Below are 12,106 nucleotides of genomic sequence, written 5' to 3' on the forward strand. Positions count from 1 at the left end.
TGACAGAGCACCACATCTAACATGGGACATAGCACTACATCTTCTAACATGTGACAGAGCACCACATCTAACATGGGACACAGCACTACATCTTCCAACATGTGACAGAGCACCACATCTAACATGGGACACAGCACTACATCTTCTAACATGTGACAGAGCACCACATCTAACATGGGACATAGCACTACATCTTCCAACATGTGACAGAGCACCACATCTAACATGGGACACAGCACTACATCTTCTAACATGTGACAGAGCACCACATCTAACATGGGACACAGCACTACATCTTCTAACATGTGACAGAGCACCACATCTAACATGGGACACAGCACTACATCTTCTAACATGTGACAGAGCACCACATCTAACATGGGACATAGCAATACATCTTCTAACATGTGAAGAGCACCACATCTAACATGGGACATAGCAATACATCTTCTAACATGTGACAGAGCACCACATCTAACATGGGACACAGCACTACATCTTCCAACATGTGACAGAGCACCACATCTAACATGGGACACAGCACTACATCTTCCAACATGTGACAGAGCACCACATCTAACATGGGACACAGCACTACATCTTCCAACATGTGACAGAGCACCACATCTAACATGGGACATAGCACTACATCTTCTAACATGTGACAGAGCACCACATCTAACATGGGACACAGCACTACATCTTCCAACATGTGACAGAGCACCACATCTAACATGGGACACAGCACTACATCTTCCAACATGTGACAAGAGCACCACATCTAACATGGGACATAGCAATACATCTTCTAACATGTGACAGAGCACCACATCTAACATGGGACACAGCACTACATCTTCTAACATGTGACAGAGCACCACATCTAACATGGGACATAGCACTACATCTTCTAACATGTGACAGAGCACCACATCTAACATGGGACACAGCACTACATCTTCCAACATGTGACAGAGCACCACATCTAACATGGGACACAGCACTTACACTGAAGGGCAAAACAGACACAGCACTTACACTGAAGGGCAAAACACTGGCCTGAAAAGGAAGGAAAGGTTAAAGTGACAGGCATCCAGGAAATGAGGGTGAGGGAGAGAAGGCAGGCTAAGGGATAAGGAATAGGTGGAGAGAAGCAGCAGTGATTATCTGGAAGGCCTCATTCAGGTTCACACAAAACATCTCAAGGTCAGTAACCCAGGCTGACAAGGGCGGGAAGTTACTATGTAAGAGTACAGTGGGACTATATAAGAGCAGGTGCAAACCAAAGCATATGACCAGGGCTTATGCATGGAGAGCATGGTGCTGGTACACAGTATAGTAAATCTGATTATAAAAATTAAGAGAAACATTGTTTTATGTTAGGATGACCAACTGTCCTGATTTGCCCAGGACTGATCCAGCTTTAGCACTAAAATTTCTGTATCCCAGGAAACTCCTCAGTCCCAGGTAAGCCAGAACCACTGTTCACGCTACTTGTTGTAAGGAGTAGAGTTAATATATGTAGACGCTATTAGAAGAGTGTCTGGCATCTAATAAGCACCATATCTAAGTGTTTGCTATGGTTGTATTTGAATGCCAGTGAAAAGGTATTATAACTATGAAATTGGTATGAGACTTAACAAGTGGTATTCCTGGCTCAGTCTTGCACTATTCATGTGACTGGAAAGTGAACTGGTCTTGGGTAAAGCAACACTATCTACATGACAATCACAGAATCACAGGACCTCCTTGTGCAACCAAACACAGGACAATCGAAACTGCTCTGGTCAGGGGAAATGAGATTTTATCAGCCGCTGGTGAGATGGGGTGGGGCAGGGACACCAGGACTGGGACCAAGACTGGGCCAAGGGTGTCAAGCAAGAAGTGTGTAGGTGTGTGCCATCCCAGCCTCTCCACAACACGAGATATTGCTGAGCCAGGATGCTACCTTAGAATTCTCCATATCACATGCTCCAGGCCACACTACCAACCTGGCAGGTTTGGCACCCAAGAGAAAACCTATCTGCCCTCCCTGAACAAGCCCCGCTAGCCCTGGGGTCTGGGACTCTGCAAGGGCACTGTTAGGAGGGAGGTGCAGAGAAGGAAGCTTCAATTAGAACCAGGCTACCCTGGGAGAATGTGGTGCCTCTCACCAGAGTTCCCCTAGGCAACAGCCCAACATAAGCCCCTCACTATATCTGCGCTCCAAAACCAAAAATGCCAGGCCACAGTAACCAGAGCGCCAGGGCATCACCGGAAGTGACAGTGACATGCAAGGTAAGAGGGGTCATCATCAGCAGGGGTAATCAACAGCAGTACTCAGAGTTTAAAACTTGCTTTTATCTTAGCCTTCCAAAAGAAAATCCTGTACATCTTTTACTGGTAAAATGAGTGAAATAATTTAGCAAAAGTGCATAATTTAGAGAAATAAAATTGAGTTGCACTAAAATTACTACTTCAGTTTTTGCAAAACAATGTATAAATACTTCAGGCAAAACTCCACTCATTCTCCCCATCCCAAATATCCTTTACCCTTTTCTTCTCCTGTAGATATTGATCCCATGCAAATTCTTGAAGAGGAACTATTATAGGATCTTCAAATTTGGATGGAAAATTATTCTTCAGATTCTAGGTTTCAAAATAGAATAATTATTTTAGAGTAAGATCTTTTTTATAATCATTTCCCCCAATTCTTATGACCTCCAAACAATTTTACACAATGAATACCCAGGCTGCACAGTCTGACCTGGATGTCCCTTGCCAGCCACCCAGAGGCCCCTGTATCCATTTCCATTTTAAGTCACTCCCCAGTCCAGACTGGGGCTCTATCTTATTTGTCTCTCACCTGAACAGAATAAGCCCCTTGAGGGCAAAGACTGTGTCTTAGTTTTCCTATATTTCTACTGGCTTCAACACCCAGCATATAGTGGATCATTCACACATAGCAACTGAAGCAACAAATGAACAGATAAATGAGTTTGTGCCAACAGTTTTGTGATTTGCCATGTTTTCTTAGGACCAGTTTTTTCCCTATTAAACTCTTACTAAACTTCAGTGGCTCTACAGATACTTTTAACTAAAATAAATAAAGCACTGCTCTAATTCACTGATATATAGAGAATGACCAAAAGGATATCGTTGTGATTATACCTCTCAGGGCAAAGAGTAGTAGTATTAGACATGTTTAGGTTTACATACTGAGCATGTTTTGGTTTAACATATATTATTTTGTCTATATGAATCAGAAAATTCTTATTGGTTAACAATCCCTGTCAAAAATAAAATGTTTTTTGCCCTGGCCAGGTAGCTCAGGGCACACACAAGAATCAACAAATAAATGTGCAAATAAGTGGAACAACAAATCAATGTTTTTCTCTCTCTCCCTTCCTCTAAAATCAATAAATAGAAAAAAAAATTTTAATTAAAGGTTTGGGTTCCTAAAATTTTATACTTCCCTCCTCCTAAACCAAGAGAAGGTAGTTGAGACAATACTAATTAGGCCTCACTTTTCTGAGTAGGTCTGAGGAGTAGATAGGCCAACAGGAAATGTGACAGCTGACCTCTCCTGCCATGGTCTAAGACAGGGATCGGGAACCTTTTTGGCTGAGAGAGCCATGAACACCACATATTTTAAAATGTAATTCTGTGAGAGCCATACAATATGTTTAACACTAAATACAAGTGAATGTGTGCATTTTATGTAAGACCAACACTTTTAAAGTACAATAAGTGTCTGAATTCTTTTTAATAATGTTATTATGCTGTGGCTAACCAATGATGAATAAAGTACTTCTTACCATTAATGCGACTTCTGGTGCTGCATGGTTTTGCAAGTGGCTTTGTAGTCTGATTGATATGTGGTGAGGTTAGGCTTCATGCAGGCGTTGAGACTTCCATCCGTTAAACGTGATCGTAGATTGGTCTTAACGTTCTTTAGATGTGAGAAAGACTGTTCACATGCATACGTAGAGCCAAACATTGTCAATACAGCAATACTCACACGTTGCAGTGTGTGGTATGTTACGGGAAGCACGTTCCAAGTTTTGACGATCAGCTGGTCCGCAGGATGAAGTTTTTTCATTTCTCCCCACTTGTGTTTGCTCGCCAACTCTGCTTGCTGTCCTGCAAGTCTTTCCAAATCTTCATTCTGTGACTTGAACTTATTCACCCACATGTCTGAGGCCTTCAAGTCAGCAGCCTGTAGCTCAAAATCTCTGATGGAGACACTGGGGATGTAACTCAGGTCGGCGCTGTCCACTGCACACTCGTGTGGATGGCTGATGAACTTAAAAAAAGGAGTGCACTCACAAAATTCTCCAAAGCACGCTTTGAATGACTGAAGGAGATTAGATGTGAAGCCCACTAACTGCTGGAGATCAAGATGTTGAGCAGGGTCACTTGCTGTGCATGCATCTTTAAACTCTCCCAGTTTTTCAAAGTGTAGTAAACGACCTGTTTCAATGTCGGGGATGAAGAGTTCCAGCTCATTTTCAAATGCAAACGCTGCTTGTTGAAGGGATAAGACTGTATTTCTAAGGCCTTGCATTTTCACATTGAGCTGGTTCAGATGTTCAGTCATGTCCATGAGACAGCGGAACTTCAGGAGCCACTCAGTGTTAGCGAACTTAGGATGCTCGATGTTTTTCATTTCAAGAAAAGTCCGGCCTGACCTGTGGTGGCGCAGTGGATAAAGTGTCCACCAGGAATGCTGAGGTTGTCAGTTGGAAACCCCAGTGTTGTCTGGTCAAGGCACATATGGGAGTTGATGCTTCCTGCTCCTCCTTCTTTCTCTCCCCCTCTCTCATCTCTCCAACACGAATAAAGTCTTAAAAATTAAAAAAAAAAAAAAAAGTCCGTATTTTGCTCAGACAAGCTGTGAAACGGCTGAGCACCTTCCCTCTTGACAACCTACGCATATTACTGTGCAGAAGCAGACCAGGATAATTATTCCCAACTTCATCCAGCAGTGTTTTAAACTGGCGATCATTTAAAGCTCGGGCAACAATAAAGTTGACCACCCAAGTGACCAGCGACATCACCTCACCAAGCTGCTTGCCACATATCTGAGCACAAAGCACCTCCTGATGTAGGATGCAGTGAAAACTTAGGATGGGTCTCTTTCCATGTTCACGAAGAAGCGCTACGAGTCCTCTGTTTTTCCCCACCATGTATGTAGCATCATCAGTACACACCGAAATAAGTTTATCCATCGGTAGATTTTTTCTTTAGCAAACTCAGTGAAAGACTTGGATAAATCCTCCTCTCTTGTTGTCTCTTTCATAGGCAAAACAGCAAGACTTTCCTCAGGTAATGTTTCATCGACAGCATACTTTGCAATCACGCTGAACTGGAATAAATGGCTTACGTCTATTGACTCGTCCAAAGCAAGAGAAAAGAATGGTGCTCATTTATGTCCTTCACTTGTGTTGCCTCAATTTGATTTGTCATCATGATAGTACGACCGTGAACAGTTCTTGCCAAAAGAGACATGTCTTTTATTCGTTTGATTATCTTGTCTTTATCCGAAAAGTCGTCAAAAACATCATTGGCAACATCAAGCATGAATGTTTTGGCATACTCCCCATCTGTGAATGGCTTTCCGTTTCTCACAATTGCTAAAGCACCAGCAAAGCTAGCCGAATTCCAGTCACCTTGTTGGGTCCAAACACAGAGTTGCTGCTGACTAGCTTGCACTCTGCACAGTAGCTCTTTTTTTTTTTTTTTTAAAGATTTTTTTTAATTATTTATTTATTTATTCATTTTTAGAGAGGACCGAGAGAGGGAGAGAGAGAGATAGAAGGGGAGAGGAGCTGGAAGCATCAACTCCCATATGTGCCTTGACCAGGCAAGCCCAGGGTTTTGAACCAGCGACCTCAGCATTTTCAGGTCGATGTTTTATCCACTGCGCCACCACAGGTCAGGCTGCACAGTAGCTCTTGACATGCTTTCTTCCTGCTGTCCCCCGCTGGATATTTCAATGCAAATGTAGTATGGTGTGTGTCGAAGTGCGCTTTATATTTGACCGTTTCACTGATGCAATTTTATCATTGCACATTAGACACACTGCAGAACCTGCTCTCTCCACAAAGGCGCATTCCTCTGTCCATTCCTGCTGAAAAGTACGATACTCCTCATCTTTTTTTCTTTTAGCCATCTTCTTCGTCAAAAGGGTTTCTGCAGTTAGCTAGCTGACTACTTGATTAAAAGGAAGGAAGTTTACTTCCAGACCTCACAACAACCCGTGTACCTTATGCATTATCCAATAAAAATTTGGTGTTGTCCGGAGGATAGCTGTGATTGGCTCCAGCCACTCGCAACCATGAATATGAGCAGTAGGAAATGAATGGATTATAATACTTGAGAATGTTTTATATTTTTAACGTTATTACTTTTTTTATTAAAGATTTGTCTGTGAGCCAGATGCAGCCATCAAAAGAGCCACATCTGGCTCGCAAGCCATAGGTTCCTGACCCCTGGTCTAAGAGGACACTAATCTATGCTTCATCAAGGGTAGGTATTTCAATGAGGAGAAAGCCAGGATGTGAGTGCATCTTGCCTTGGGACCAAGGACAGCAGAAGAGGACAACAGTAATCTGGCCATTTCCTTCCTAATCTACTATCCCCAACCAAGAGATGATGTGTCCTTTTTTTCTCAATTCCTGTGTCTGTGCTCAGTCTGAGGCAATTGTGCAGGATGACTGTTTCAAACTAAGCATGCTTAATCATACTTTCTTCATAATTTAGTGTTTGTTCCAGAATAAACTAAATCCAAATTAGAATATGTGTAATGCTTACCCTTTACACATCTAAATCTTTGTCAGTTACTCAGGCATCTAGGATTGCTCATAAATGATCATGTTGGGCATATTTTTAAGGATCCTTTATTAAGAGAGAACTGAATTTTCATTGATGTTTTCATATTCCAATAGAGCTACAGCAGACAAAAACTTATGAAAGGGAAAATTATCACTACTGATATAATAAAGACAGCATTATCTTGACTTAGTGAGCTCTACAACAGAGATTGGTGCACTCTGGCCAGCAGGCAAAATCTGGCCCACGCCTATGTTTTTAAGATGAGAGCTAAGAATACTATTTAGAGTTTTAAACAATTGAAAAAAATCAAAAGAATCATATTTTATGTCGTGTGACAGTATATGCAGGTCAAATTTCAGTGTGCATAATCCAGTTTTGTTGGAAAACTGCTACTCATCTAATTATTGTCTGTGGCTGCTTTTGTGCCACAAGGACAGAGTTGATCAGTGGCCACTGAGAACCTACAGCCCGAAGGTCTAATAATTTAATATCTGGACTTTACACAAAAACTATGCCAACAACTTACCAACAGTGTGGACCAGGCACAGAAAACACGTGCCATCAGAAAAGGAGCTAAGAAAAACAAAGGGAAAAAAATGCCTCGAATACATGAAAAACAACTTAGGCCAAAACCTATGTTGATCCCATCAGCCCAGCTAAAACAATCCTGAATTTCTTCTTTTGATGATCCAGATATTATTTCCATAGACTTCCGATCACATATTCTCTTCATTTGATGTAAACTGAATTTATTTCACAAATTAGTTACTATTTCCTGATTTGATATAATTACAAACTCTTCTTTAACTCTGTGGACTTGGAGTAGGCAAAGTAGGAATTTAAGATTTCTTCTATTTGGGAACACTTTGTGTCAAGTATCTATTTGGGAACACTTTGTGTCAAGTATCCAGCTGGGTAATCTGGGAGATATAAACACCAGTAAGGTATTGTCCTAGAGGCTAGTGGGGTTTAGAGAGAGGGGAAGGGGGAGAGAGACAGAGACACAGACATCGATATGTTCCTGTATGTGCCCTGCACCGGGGATCTAACTCACAACCTTTGCTCATCGGGTCAATGGGTCAATGCTCTAACAAACAGTTATCCTGCCAGGGCTAAAGAAACATTTTTTAAAAAATCACTTGGAGTGGGATGTAAAAAGTCAGCTAATTATATAGTAACACTTTTTCCTAAACATTTTTTTCAAGATTTTTTGTGTGTGTGTGACAAAGAGAGGGACAGAAAGGAAGAGAGATGAAAAGCATCAATTATTTGTTGCAGCACCTTAGTTGTTCATTGATTGCTTTCTCATGTGTGCATTGACCCCTGGGCCAGACCCCTTGCTCAAGTCAGAGACCTTGGGTTCAAGCCAGAGACCATGGGGTCATTTCCATGATCCCACTCTCAAGCCAGAGACGCCGCGCTCAAGCTGGTGAGCCCCGGCTTAAGGCGGCGACATCGAGGTTTTAACCCTGGGTCCTCTGCTTCCCAGTTCGCGCTCCATCCACTGCGCCACCTGGTCATGCTCAATAATTTTTAAAATCTGTAATTTCAGTTAAAAATGTGGACTAAAATGTGTGGATACTTAGAGAAGAGGAATTACCTTTATTCCCAGCAATGTTTTGAACGCTAACTTCGCTCGGAAGGTCCTTTATAAGTAGCCCTTCTCGAAGTGGATGCCGTCCCCAGAACGGGTATTTTTCCTCTCCAAGCTCAGATCCAACCAGACTGACTCCGCTTAGGACATCCCCCTCCCGGAACGTCGGCCCCCGCCACCAGGAGGCGCCACAGGGGGAAGTGGGAAGGCCCGCCGCACTGGTGCTTTCTCCCTTACCTCAGCTGTGCTCTTCGCAATCTGAAAGCTGGAGCTTTTGAAGAGCCCCACCACCTTCACCTGCAGCAGCTGGCGGGGCGGCGACTGGGAGCCACAGCGGCCAGCCATGGCGGCGCTCTGCCACTACTGGGAGCACAAACACTGCGTGTCGCCAGGGCAACCGCGTCGCTCGGTTCCCGCCGAGCGCAGGGAGGAGGGCGGTGAGGGGTTGGGGCGAGAGGCGGGGCGAGGGGCGGGGCCCGGCCTTTCCGCCTGTTGCTGGCGAGCCGGCCGGGGGGAGGCGGAGGGCGCGCCTGCCGCCGCGTCTAGGGAGGAGCTTCGAGGAAGGAAGCCGGAGCCCCGCGCCCCTTTCCCACAGCCCGGCTCGCCGCCTGTGCGCGCCCTCTCGCGCTCGGCCCTCGCCGGCGGTCATCTCCCAGGTTTCTCCGCAGATCGCCTTTCCGGCTTGGTGGGCAGCCAGTTTGGGCAGCCAGTCGGTTGCCCGAGAAACGCAGGAGTCTGTCCCGAGTCGCGGGCCCTTGCCCTAGGCTTGAGCCACTAGGGGGTCGGAACTGCGACCTTCCGGGGAGCGCGGGGGCGGGGCGGCCACCTGTGCGCACCGCCCCGGGAGGAGGTGCCGCCCCCCCGCCCCAGCCCCGACCGCGGCAGTCGCTGCGGAAGCCGAGCCGTCCCGAGTCCCCGGAGCGTCCCCGCCATGAAGCCCAACTTCTCCTTGCGACTGAGGGTCTTTAACCTCAACTGCTGGTGAGTGCTCCCGCGGTCCGGGCGCGCCCCACGCCAAAGGAGAGCGGCCATCCTCACGTCCGGGCCACGGCTGTACGCCGCTCGACAATCTCGGGGTGTGGGAGAACCCCAAACCCGCCCCTGGCCCCAGCTGCAGTGGTGTCCGGAGGGCTGAACAGCCCCAGCGGTCACCACTCTGGCCCTTCCGTCCTCAGGGGCATTCCTTACCTGAGCAAGCACCTCGCAGACCGCATGAAGCGCCTGGGGGACTTTCTGAACAGGGAGAGCTTCGACCTAGCGCTACTGGAGGAGGTGGGCTGTAGGAACCGGTGGACCCTGGCGGGGAGGAGGGGGCACAGGAGGAGACTTCCTTCTGGGGGTAAGAGCCAGGCAGATGTCGTCACTCCCACCCCAGGTGTGGAGTGAGCAGGACTTCCAGTACCTGAGGCAGAGGCTGTTGCCCACCTATCCAGCTGCACACTACTTCAGGAGGTGAGGAGCCTACTGGCCTGGACACCTGTTCCCAGCCCGGGAGGCTCTTGGCCCTGCCAGCCCTACCCTATTTTGCCTGCATTCTCCTCCCTCTCCTCTGGCATTCTCTCTTCTGGGGGTGGAAGCAAGGAAGGGTGGAACCAGGAAGATCCTTGCTCTTCAGCTCATCCCAGTCTTGTCATCCGGTCACCTTATCATCCCACAGAGGCTGTTGCTGTGAGCTTTGTTCTGGGGCTGATCCCAGCAGCAGAGAACAAAGTCAGAGATAAATGCTGGGAGAGGAGGGAAGGGAAGAGGACTGAGTCTTTCTCTCACTGCTTTTCGGGCTATTAATCAGGACTTGTCTTTCAGCGGCATTATTGGCAGTGGCCTCTGTGTCTTCTCCAAACACCCAATCCAGGAATTCACTCAGCATGTCTACACTCTCAATGGCTACCCCTACATGGTATGCCTGCCCTCTGACCTCCGACCTCTACCGCGGAGGCAGCCTTCCTAGCTGCAGGGGATAGGCAGAAAAAAGGCAGCAGTGCCCTGAGCTCTGCCCTCTCCTGCCTGCAGATCCATCACGGTGACTGGTTCTGTGGGAAGGCTGTGGGGCTGCTGGTACTCCATTTAAGTGGACTGGTGCTCAATGTCTACGTGACTCACGTGAGTGAAGCTGGCAGTGCTGAGGGCTGGGGCAGGTCTGGCAGGGTGAGATGGGGGACTCCTTGAGCTGGGCTGCCCAGGGGTGAAGTTTACTTGGCAAGGTTCACCTGTTTTTTACCAAGCACCATGACGAGTGACAGACACAAGCTTAAGTTAGACCTGCCCTTGGACCATCAGTCTCATCTCCTGTAATCTCATCTATCTTACTTAGCTCCATGCAGAGTACAATCGACAGAAGGATATCTACCTAGCACATCGTGTGGCCCAAGCCTGGGAACTGGCCCATTTCATCCAGTGTGTGAGCCTGGGCTTAACGAGGGAGGTGGGATGGGGTCCAGGGGCTGAGGGGTGGCCGAGGCCCCACTTACAGGGCAGAACTGGCTAGGGAAGAATTCTTGCCTCACTCACCTGGTTCCCCCAGCCATACATCCAAGAAGGCCGATGTGGTCCTATTGTGTGGGGACCTCAACATGCACCCGAAGGACCTGGGCTTCCGCCTGCTGAAGGAGTGGACAGGGCTGCATGATGCCTACCTGGAGACCCGGGACTTCAAGGTGAGGACCTGCCTGATTATTTCCCCCCTGGACTTTCAGCTTTTTTCCCTTCTTCCCCCACATCCTGTCCTAGCACAAACCAACTGTTCACCTAGGGCTCTGAAGAAGGCTGTACAATGGTACCTGAGAACTGCTACGTCAACCAGCAGGAGCTGGAGCCATTTCCCTATGGCATCCGCATCGACTATGTGCTTTATAAGGTCAGGCCTCTCCCCACAAAGTGCCTTCACCCACTGTATCTCCTCATCGCTCACCAATCTGTACTGATCTTTGTCTAGCTGGTCTAACCTTAGTTCACTGGTAACTGGAGAATGAGATGGTCAGGAGCTGGTTCTCTGGGAAAAAGCCCTCAATATAAGTTCCTCTCTGGCCTTTACTTTTCCAAGGCGGTTTCTGGGTTCTACATCTGCTGCACGACTCTCAAAACTACTACAGGCTACGACCCTCACAGTGGCTCCCCACTCTCTGATCATGAGGCCCTGATGGCTACTCTGTGTGTGAGACACAGTCCACCTGAGCACGACCCCAGCTTTACCCACAGTGAGTCACCCCTACCCTTCCTTTAGTCCCTCCCCACCAGAAGGCAGCCCTTCAACTCTGACCCTTTCTCCTGCCCCACTGCTCTGCCTTATTCCAGGACCAGCAGAGAGGTCACCATTGATCTGTGTGCTAAGGGAGGCCTGGACAGAGCTGGATGTGGCTGTGGCTCAAGCTCATTGGTGGGCCGCCTTCGCTGGCTACATGACTGGGCTAGGGCTGCTTCTCTTGGCAGTGCTGTGTGCCCTGGTGGCTGGAGGAGGGGTCAGAGGAGTTGCCATACTGCTCTGGACTCCCAGTGTAGGACTGATGCTGGGGGCAGGTGCACTCTACCTCTTCCACACACAGGAGGCCAAGGGCTTATGTAGGGCCCGGTCTGAGCTGCAGCATGTGCTGGGAAGGTCAAGGGAAGCCCAGGACCCGGGCTCAGAGTCTCAGCCAGCCTTGTTCCTGGGGCAACAAGAGGAAGACAGGGCTGAGGACCAATAAAGCTTGACACTTTTGT

The 12,106-nt window shown here is 47.4% G+C and overlaps 2 protein-coding genes across 10 annotated transcripts in view; one reads left to right on the forward strand and one right to left on the reverse strand.

Annotated features, from left to right (window-relative positions):
• The window catches only part of PPIL6 (peptidylprolyl isomerase like 6), a 46,587-nt gene extending 37,795 nt beyond the window's left edge, over window positions 1-8,792 (reverse strand). For 6 of the 8 annotated variants that reach the window (XM_066248415.1, XM_066248414.1, XM_066248413.1 and 3 more), the window contains exons 1-2: window positions 8,648-8,792; window positions 2,533-2,628 (exon numbers count right to left, since the gene is read on the reverse strand). In XM_066248415.1, the coding sequence (XP_066104512.1) occupies window positions 2,533-2,628; window positions 8,648-8,755 (204 nt within the window). In that variant the 5' untranslated portion in view covers window positions 8,756-8,792. Of the gene's footprint in view, window positions 1-2,532; window positions 2,629-3,797; window positions 3,985-8,647 lie in introns of those variants that run through there. The other 2 variants (XM_066248417.1, XM_066248418.1) reach the window with 2 other exon arrangements.
• Window positions 8,793-8,917: 125 nt separating this feature from the next.
• On the forward strand, window positions 8,918-12,105 carry SMPD2 (sphingomyelin phosphodiesterase 2). Of its 2 annotated transcripts, none has more exons than XM_066247863.1 (10): window positions 8,918-9,391; window positions 9,586-9,682; window positions 9,765-9,862; window positions 10,214-10,307; window positions 10,421-10,510; window positions 10,722-10,804; window positions 10,932-11,064; window positions 11,160-11,264; window positions 11,451-11,604; window positions 11,702-12,105. In XM_066247863.1, exons 1-10 carry the CDS (start codon window positions 9,342-9,344, stop codon window positions 12,088-12,090), a joined length of 1,293 nt encoding a protein of 430 aa, XP_066103960.1. In that variant the 5' UTR covers window positions 8,918-9,341; the 3' UTR covers window positions 12,091-12,105. The 2 variants fall into 2 exon arrangements, with proteins under 2 accessions (XP_066103960.1, XP_066103962.1); XM_066247865.1 differs by having other exon boundaries at window positions 8,919-9,391; window positions 9,786-9,862.
• Window position 12,106: the final 1 nt, after the last annotated feature.

The sequence above is a fragment of the Saccopteryx bilineata genome, chromosome 12 (assembly GCF_036850765.1).
Source record: "Saccopteryx bilineata isolate mSacBil1 chromosome 12, mSacBil1_pri_phased_curated, whole genome shotgun sequence".
In the NCBI taxonomy this organism is placed as follows: domain Eukaryota; kingdom Metazoa; phylum Chordata; class Mammalia; order Chiroptera; family Emballonuridae; genus Saccopteryx; species Saccopteryx bilineata.

Bases quoted from the DNA above. Each gene is read 5' to 3' on its own strand.
- SMPD2 (XM_066247863.1), top strand. From the start codon at position 9,342: ATGAAGCCCAACTTCTCCTTGCGACTGAGGGTCTTTAACCTCAACTGC. The intron at 9,683-9,764 runs GTGGGCTGTAGG...AGAGCCAGGCAG, and splicing joins ACCTAGCGCTACTGGAGGAG to ATGTCGTCACTCCCACCCCA. The intron at 11,605-11,701 runs GTGAGTCACCCC...GCCTTATTCCAG, and splicing joins CGACCCCAGCTTTACCCACA to GACCAGCAGAGAGGTCACCA.